General features: G+C 34.2%; 1 protein-coding gene across 1 annotated transcript in view; it reads left to right on the forward strand.

The window, feature by feature from the left end:
• Positions 1–221: 221 nt before the first annotated feature.
• Positions 222–10,152, forward strand: part of LOC115241057 (homeobox protein orthopedia-like) — a 28,032-nt gene continuing 18,101 nt past the window's right edge. The window contains exons 1-3 of the mRNA XM_029816582.1: positions 222–317; positions 5,267–5,401; positions 6,659–6,840. Coding sequence (XP_029672442.1) covers positions 272–317; positions 5,267–5,401; positions 6,659–6,840 — 363 coding nt within the window. The 5' untranslated portion in view covers positions 222–271. The remainder of the gene's footprint in view (positions 318–5,266; positions 5,402–6,658; positions 6,841–10,152) is intronic.

Raw genomic sequence — 10,152 nt, forward strand, 5'->3', positions numbered from 1 at the left:
GCCGCCAAAGCTGGAACGAGTGGGGGAGTTTGGATATGGCAGTCGGCCAGTTCGCTGTTTGCCTTCCTGGGGCACGGGCCGGTCCTCAGGCTCGTCTGTACAATTCCAAATACTCATCTAAGGAGGATCGTGCGTCGCGCCGCTACAGAGAATCAGTTCTTTTTTTTTGTCCCCCTGTATAGTTCCTCCGAGTTGAGGGTGAGGTGTTCGCGGTGTCACGCGGATTTCCGCTTCCGCGTGCTGTATCGGAGCTACGCTCCCCGGGAGCGGCATGCTCAACAATATCACCGCCGGCGGTTCCGTACACGGTATCTCCGGTAAGTACCGTATATCAGAAAGATCTATCCGGTTATAGTGCGTATCGAGAAGAATTAACATTCGCGCGCGTAACGATTTCGCTATAATCTTCGTATTCGTCCGTTAAATATTGACCGAAACTACTCGTTATGCGCTGGGGTTAATTTTTCAGGATTGAATTGTTTTCGAAATTCTGAAGCTGGCCGAGATTCGCGACCCTCGTCGATTTCTGTCAACCTATTTTAATTTATTAAAATTTCCTGATTTAAATTGAAAACACTTGTATAATTAAATGTATATTGAATTGATCCCAAATTATAAAAATTTCACACAAAATTATCACCTTAACTATATCACTGTAATTCACGTTTAATAAACTATGATACATTGAGTGCCAAATATTATATCAATTATTGTAATTAACTTTTTATTGTATTCATTAATTAATTGTATTCATTAATCGTCTTAATTAATATATGTTACTAATAATTATGCGCATCACTTAGTGAGACTTTTAAATTATTATCTTTCCAATTATGGATAGCAAATGCATTTCAATTAAAGCATCAAATGTATTTTTTAATCAAAATGCTTGAGAGCCGCTAATATATCGCCGACGGTAGATGCGCGCTTCGCTTCTAATCTGTACAAGAGTTCCGTATATCGTGTCTAAAGTTTTTAATCAATGTGTGAAAGATATCGTGAAGTGTTGGGCAATTTGATTAAATCAGATACATAATTTGAAAATTTAATGCAGTGTCAATCGCAGATTCTATCAATCTGAATAATAGCGTCCGGTTTCACCAATGTTTACGGTGGATTGCAAGCTGTAAATTTTTGAAATTATGACAGAAGTTACGGAGAATCGGATAACTAATAATATATTTTAATTGATATTATCATCATAAAAAAATATATATATCACGAAAAAAAAATAAAAATTAATTAGTGTTATCACAACGATTATATCGCTGTGTGATATCGTAAAAAATTGATTCTATTTTCATACTTTTATATTTAATATAAAATACGCCGAAGAGAGAAAAGTGACAGTATAATATTGATGTAGTAGTAGTGTAAACTTTGATACTACAATCTCAGATTTAAAGTGCGGCGCCAAGTATCATTGTAGCATCAGGTGTCCCATAAGAGGCGTGTTTCTTCATGGTTTTTCTAAAGTGCCAGAGCTAGTTCTGACGTTCAAATTCTAATCTCAACTTTTTACTATATCACTCCTTTTTTCACATAACATTATCATTAGTGAGTGTATTGTAATTAACATCCAAGTAGTGTGTCCTTAATTATAATCAGACATTACTACAAAATATCTAAAATCAAATAACATCCACAATGAGAGAGCGTTAAACGGTTATCATTTAAATAATTATAATTTGATTATGTAATTCTAAATTCTAAAATCTTCTTATACGCATTATATAATATTATGGTGTACATAATTTTATTTAAAGTTAATTACTATTTATAATTAAATTTCTAAGAACATACATACATTCTATCACAAAATAATAATTGTAAAAAACGTAAAAAATTATGATTAAATGTCACAGTTGGTATCGTATCAAAGATCTTTTACGAGGCAAAAGTCATTTCCTGTGTAAAACATATGAATTAATTAAATAAAAATAGTATTATTATGATTTCTGTCGCTGAATAATTATTACCACAATTTAATTATTCAGTATATTATTTAATTTAATTTTTTTTATTAATTGCAAATTTTACTTAAAATTATATTTTTTATGCGCACATTTTAATTTAATTCCGCCACTATGATTCATTACATTTCTTATTTTATCATGCTTACAAAAAAAAAATGAATCCTGAATGAATACGAATTAATCAATTTAACTCACATCACCGTCGGCTGGCACCATCGTAGGGATTGTTTTGCTTGGTTAATCCACTGTGAATCCTACCGAATGTCATGGGGATGTGTTTAGCATCGTATAATTCTCCTTTAAAATATTGATTATATTAGTATATCCATAAACTTATATTTCTTACATCAATTTTTTATTAATCTGTGCACATTAACAAGTGAAACAAAATTCTTTAATTATAGAAACATTTATATAAAATTAAAGATATATTCAGTATTATTTGGTTTGTGTTAAATATTTGAATGATAAAATTATTTAAAATAACAACCGTAAGAATTTTTTAAAACCCCCTGTAATGAATAATATATAAATAATTGATAACTTTTTTAATAATGTACGTATAATTTTTTGTATTATTTCCTTTTTGGTATGCATCTTTTATATCAAGTAAGATAGTAAATTATGTTAATTTACATTATTTTCAATTAGGAAAATTTTTCTCTCTGAATTTATCGTCTAGGATCGTAAACAGGAAAATAAAAAGACAAAAATAAAATTAGTTTAAAAATCCGTATAAAATAATAGTGTGAGATTGCCGGTACACGTGACGCGCGCCTCTTCGATATCTTCCGTCTCAAGAAAGCCGCTTCTCGAGTTTGATGATCTTAATTACCTCAACACTGATTACATTACGCGGGAAGTTGAGGAACGATTTAGAGAGTTAGAATGTTGTAAGTGGCGTGAACTGAATAAAGCGGTACACGTTAACCGGATTAAAAGAAAATTATAGTTCAATTTTTTACTTTAAGGAGTAGGTGATGTTTATATGATTTATATGATTTATACATATTTGCTTTCTATTCTATATCGGAATAATATTATTATCGAATAAATTGAATGATAATTCAGACAAATTAAAGATGCAAAATTTTTGTTAGATGATTAACTTTTATTAGGATCTTGGCTTATTATTCAAACGATTATAATTGTATATTCGTGATTATATAGCTGTGATTATGCGTTTCGTGCAAACGCGGTAGATCATAACGGTATTGCCTCTGCTGTGCGTCTAATAAATTATACTTATCTGTCATTTGTCGAAATGAGATTAAACGTATACTTACTAATGGTTGATCGATTCGTAATTGCATCGATACGTCCAATTATCTCCCTTCAACTTACGCGATATCGCGAAAATAAAATTTAGCCCTTGGATGGCATTGCGCGCGTACATTTCGTCATACTTAAAGTATGTCCGTTAAAATTTTTTATGATATACGTTAATTGCATTTGGTGCGTCGGCCATCCATTGAGACAAGGCGGGCACCAATTCGCGACTGTGACATGCGAATAAATACGTCTGTCACGACATTTCCGCATATAGTAATGTAATTTATGACTTTATTATTCAGACGTTTCTCTCTCTCTCTCTCTCTCTCTCTCTCTCTCTCTCTGCGCGAACGGCTGTCAATCATAAAGTTTTCAAATGTCGATAAACGTTGCAACAATCGAACGTTATAAAAATTTCTTTTTTTTTCTACAATCACTTCATGCGCGTTCTAAATTACTACGATACTCCAGTGAGTAAAAAAATACACGTGTAATACGAATACTTATGTTAGTTGCGTCGCATGCGATCCTTTAGTGATTAGCGTGTTAATTTGATTATGATCTTTGATAATCCCATCAATTAATACGGGATTAAATAATAATTCTTAATCATTAATCTGAGAAAAGATATTTCAAAGTATATAATGTGAATTTAATTACGTAGGAAAGTTTTTTTTTCTTTCCACTAAAATATATGCGATTTAGACAAAACTGTGATTGTGCTGTGCAATTTTTATACACTAACAGAGTTTGTCATTGATGTGGATGAAGAATTACACACACAGTGAGAATGTTAAAGAAATTCATTAAATTTCAGTCGAATAAAGGGGCTTATAAATGCTGGGACTACCATTAAAATCCGGATATTATCATTATATATAGGCTTATAAAACTAAAATAGAAATAAAGATCTGTCATAAAGTTCATTCATATAAGACATTCATTCAGTCAAACCTCACTACATGGTGGTCCGATAGTTTGATATAGATTCTCTATAACTTTGTGTGACTATAAATAAAATTGATAGATTTCTATTTATATCCTGCATTTTCTTATTGTTAAGAAAGTTTACGGTTCAATCAATTTAAATAAAATTAATAAATAATAATGAATCTGAATAAAACTTGCAAAATAGAGAGATTCAGGGAAAGTTTTCCACGTCATTCTAATGAAAAATAATGCTGTGTCTATAGTTTTCTAAAAGTCTCAACATCTCGATTATTAAAATTCATCAAAAATAGAAACTTCAAGATGCACGTGATTAGAAAAATTTTGATGCTATTCGGCCAATTCTATGGAAAATTTTTGCGCTTATAAAAATATTTATATTTAATGCCATAACCATAGTTTTAGACGAGATATTTCATTGTTCCAAGTCTCCTTTTTTTTCGTGGAGTTCTATTGCATAATATTATCATTCATGGATGGAAATTTTTTAACGAGCGCTCTTTGTCTAGCTCGCGCGACGCAGAAGATGCGTTTACGTCGTACCCAACTAAACTAGTTTATCTCATTACGTAAGCATCTTTGACAATGCACAACGATGTGCGATACCTATAATCTGACACATACTGGGTCCGAGAAGGAATGGGCGTACCGCGATCCGAGATGGACAACCTCCGCAACACATTTGCATATTCACGCGTAACATATAGAGGGAGAAACACGCGCGCGCACGTACGCAAAGCACATGCATGTGTGCATACACGTTTGAGAGCGTACAATACGTACTTGCGCGCGAGTGTGCGTAGGACGCATGTGTGTTGGCCGAAGCTAGAAGCCAGAGTACGGTGACGATTCTCGCACCTTCTCGCTAAGTGGTCCGTACGCCCCTCGGCCGGCTTCTGCTCCTATACAAATTTAAACTACGTAGAGCGGGCGCGTGGGGCGGGCGAGCGGGAGGCATGTGTGGAGCACGAGGAGGAAGCCCGGCGAAAAGAGAAAAAAGGGAAGAAAACTGAAGCGGCACGTCTTCTTTTTTTCTGCCCCGCGCCGTCCCCGTTGCTGCACGCGCGTAGGAGCGAAGGATGTGCAAGATCTGAAGCGGTACGAGAAGGAGCACGGCGTGCTGGGAGTGAATCTGGGGTCCGGTCTGTCCGCGGGTGGAAGCGTGACGCTTCATCACGAGCTGATCATGACTATGCCTGGCGCAGGTGAGCGCTCGTCGTCCGTCGCGTTCGCATGGAAAAACAGAAAATGCATTAGTCGATTCAACAAATCTATTTAATATTTACAACTAACTAGATTAGCGTAGCGAATAAATTATATTTGAAAAGTTCGATCTTTTTGACCTCAGTACGCTCGAACAATCAATTTTTTTTTTTTTTTGTTAGAATGAAAAGTATTGACATGCCAAATTTTCTCCGGTACAAAACATGCACTATTTCAACAAATATTTTATTGGAAATGTCCAAGTATATCTTGAATTAATATTAAATAAAAAAGAAAAGTGTTTTGAGTAAAACACAAAATTTTATTAGTTATAGTTTTATGCAATATTTGAGATTTAATTATGATTATCATAATACAGAGAAAACGGACAATATGTATACATATATTACGGCTACAGATTTATCAAGCCAATAAAATTTTTGCTTATAATGAATATTTTTTATCCGTGTTTCGTTGGAATGTTTAAATTTGTTAAAGAATTTCGGAAATCAATCAAAGGAGACTCAGAGAATGATTTGCAAAATAATCGCGCGAATCTAATAAAATGACTCACAAGTTAATCCTCTTCCAATCTTGAATAGAAAAATGTGTATGAGATTATTAAACAAAATTAGATAAAGAAGCTCGATATATAATTCAATTACTTTACTTTATACCTTATATGTCTTGTATTCACATTCTGAGACAGAGCTATATGAAAATAACTGTAAATAATTTGAGATTAAATATATGAATGATTTTATTTGTTCTTTGAATAAGTGGAATAATAATGTGTTAAATGAGAAGATGAACTGCATAGATTTTCCGCGAATGTTTCGTGAGTAGCTGTAATAAGTATATGAAATATTCTCAGAATGGATGTTTACATTGTGAATTAGAAGGAAAAACCTTTTGTTGAATATTCTCAGTATATTGCAGTAGCTTGTATTGTGATAATTATTGAGTAAATTGCAGTAAAAGTATATACTGGTAAAACATATATTTAATTAAATGCAGCCTATTTTAAATTAATTTTATTAATAACTTTTAACTAATATTTGAGCCAAAAATAGTGCGTTTTATGTATATTAGATACTTCTCGTAATTTTCTGTCTGTTAAGATATGGGGAGAAGATATGACTTGTAATTTAAATATTTTATTACTTAGAAATTTATTGAAATTAGTTGAGGATAGTTGATATCGGAGAAATCGGCACTCGATGTGTTTACATTATTTATCTATTTATTTCGTATTTTAGGAAGCGCGGGGGTGATCGGGCAAGGCGATGACAAACCCGCGAAGCAAAAACGACATCGGACACGTTTCACACCAGCTCAGCTCAACGAATTGGAAAGGTGTTTCGCCAAAACTCACTACCCGGACATCTTCCTGAGAGAGGAAATAGCTGTGAGAATCGGCCTCACGGAAAGTCGCGTTCAGGTAGGTGTGGTCAAAATATACAGACCGCCGTCGGCACGAAACGATTAATCCAGCGTGAAATGAAATCTATCGCGTGACTTTACATTCATTGTCGTGCCGGGATTACATTGCGAGAATTTAGATATCGTGCATATTAAAATAGTTGTAATATGGCGTTAAGTTCAAATATTTAAATCAGTCACCGAGAAAAAAATAACGTTACATCATCCCATTTATTATATTAAAATATTAGAAAAATCGATTACTTTTTTTTCGAGAAAATCATATTCTATTTTTTAAAAACACATGCGCTTTGCGCAATAACCGATTCATTTATATAAACATATACATTTCGATTATTGAGATTATTATCATGCGGTATCACTTTAAAGATATTATCATATAAATGTGAGATTATTTCTGATGAGCAACTATCATGCATAAGTATAATAAAACATTGTTATTAATTAATAACAACGTAAGATTTTGTAGGGACGAATTTTATAAAAGTTTAATCAAATTAAAGATAGCGTTCGACGATAGAGTGAAAATTTAATGACACAAATGTAGTGTAAATGAGTGATAAGTCAAGGGGTTACAATATAACATATATTGTCGCGTGGTGACCTCGCAGTTATCCTTTAGAAACATATCCAGACAGTACCGGAACTCTCCGGTGGAATCAATTGTGCCGGCCTACTGTGGCTTTTTGGATTAAAGTGAAACTTGGAGCAGAGCAGCTAAGCCCTCGCCCTGCGGGGTTCCGAATTTTGGTGGGTTCCGCTTGGTTGCGGGGTGACCGCGAAACTTTGCGGAAACTCCGCAAGTCCTGCGTCTAATATCAGGAATTCCTCGATCAAGGTTCGAGAAATCCGATTTCAAAAGCGGTTTCCTCGAAAGCTATTATTTTCTAAGGTTTTCTTATGCGTAGGCATACGGGATGTATATTGAGCCATCCATGACTAATTATTAATTAGGATAATTCTAGCTTAGACGTATTATTGTTCAACATGCAATTAAAAATAAGAATAGTTTTACTTCACGAGTTAAAGTTGATTTAAGAGAAATGATTTAAGCTAATTATATATCGCATTATATTAACATAGAGAGATGCAAAGAATCAAAAATAGTGCAGAATGAAGATTAAAAATAGACATGTCAATAATAAACGTCAAATCAATTTTAAAAAGACACGGTAAATCGAAGCATCTTTCATATTATAATTTAACGAGCGTAATGTGTTTTTGACAGCAAGAATACACTCGTGATTTCCGCAGTTTATCTAAATACGGAGCCGACGGAAATCTATATCTCAAAATTCGTAGAACAAAAATCTTTGAATTTCTGTTCTATTCATTTAAGAGTTCATCAACTTTTCCGTTCAATTACTCGGCGTAACCACATATTTTAATCAAAAATCAGAAAATAAAGTTAACCAATGAAATATTTCATGAAAATTGACAAAAAGTTTCATGAAAATTAAATGATAATTAGTCATTAAAAATGATGAATATTGATAGAAAACTTTATAAACAAAAAGATTTTGATTTATTATAATATACTCTCGGGTTTTGTGATATTATTTTGCTCGATCAGATGAGATTACTTTACATTATATTAAAAAAATAATTCTAAAACGTGAATATTTTAAAAATTAAGTAGATGAATTAAGATCCCCGCACTTGGCAATAGCTTTATATCATCGAATTAATCCGAGAGCAAGTCAGCTAAAAATTTGTCAACTCGATCGAATTTGACCATCGCGCGGAAGAATGGCTTGATCTCCCCGCGGGCTATCAGCTGACGGAACTCTTTTAAGTCTCCGGGGCACGTCTAGAAAAACGGAGTTAATAGAAATTCATGAAAATTTTATTCGCAACTTGGAGGCGTCAGTCAAGCCGAGCGTTGTGCCGCATATCAAGCAGCCACTCTCTTTCGCGCACGTACGTATATAAATTCGCACATGCGAGTCGCAGGATATATCGCGTATCTTCGTTTGTTATAAAATAAGATAGGTATTTGTATTGTGAGAATAGTTATGCGTATAGATGTCGGATGAAAAGATATTTTATTTCTACAAAGAGACCAATAAGTTTGATACGATAAACGAAAGCTTCTTTAAGAGACACATCTAAAACTTTAATTTTTAAATGAATTTTAATTTACAAACTTTGATAATTATTTTTCTAAATTAACCATATGTGGAAATTCGTTTTTCGATATCGTATAACAACACTTATAATATTATAAAACTTAATTCGAGTTGTTATTGAATGCCTCAGAGTCGCGCTACCCTCGCGTCTACCTCGGTTCATGATTTTTATCCGTCATCATGGTGAGAATCGCGCGATATATTGACTCCGGTGCACACTTTCCGGAGTGTTTAATGAATTAGTGGTTTCAAAGTCATGTCAGCGAACCCGGACTTCTTCTTCCGGCTCCGGAACAGCGCGTGTTCGTTTCTTCTTTCTCGGGAAATGTCAGGAAGAAAAAAAAAAAAAAAAAAAAAAACCGGGATTCGTGGGTCTGTCGGGCGGCAGGCTGCCTAATTGAAAGAGGTTTTCTGTGGGCGAGGGTAGACATCAGCGTGAACGAAGCGTTTCCAAGGAAACCCGGCAACGGGTACTCGTGTGGAGAGGGCCTTCGGCACCAATGGGGCTGCGAGGGAAAGGCGCCGGCGCTCAGCATCGCTATACTATCGAGCGTCGCTATCAAAGGTTTCTTGACTTGCCATGGCGGATCTGTTGCGTATTTTAAAGATAATCATGTAATCTTCATTTATTTATTTATTTATTTTTTAATTATTTCCGTGTGTTACCACATCGATTGTCCGCGGTTATAAACTCTTTTAAAGAGATGCTTTTACCCTACAGGGTGTTCCACGGTCGTCGAATTATGCCTTCGCAGAAGGATAGTAAAAATCTAATCATTCTCTTTAGTTTTGGATATAATTATTTTTAGGAGTTCTAAAAATATCGCGCAAAATAAGCTAAAGTGCACATTAGAGGGTTGAAGAATTTTGGACGACTCTTCAAGATACATGTCTTAACACCGATACGAAAATCGCCGTGTGATAAACTATCTCGTGTATCGCCCCTAAATAATTAAATTTAAAATTAGCGAACGCGCGAGGAATATACTGTTATAGGAATTTACTGATAAATCCGCTCGTTTCTGCAACCTACATCGTGTGCAGCATAAGTTGTGACATTCCGCATCATTGATATAGTAAACGTAATAGCTCTGTCGTATAATCGTTGCATTAATGACTAGAAAATTGCTCGTTACGAGTACGTTGCACATAATAGAGCGTGTAACAGCTCTTTCCCTTTC

Source organism: Formica exsecta, unplaced genomic scaffold (assembly GCF_003651465.1).
Source record: "Formica exsecta isolate Colony F162 unplaced genomic scaffold, ASM365146v1 scaffold465, whole genome shotgun sequence".
Lineage (NCBI taxonomy): Eukaryota > Metazoa > Arthropoda > Insecta > Hymenoptera > Formicidae > Formica > Formica exsecta.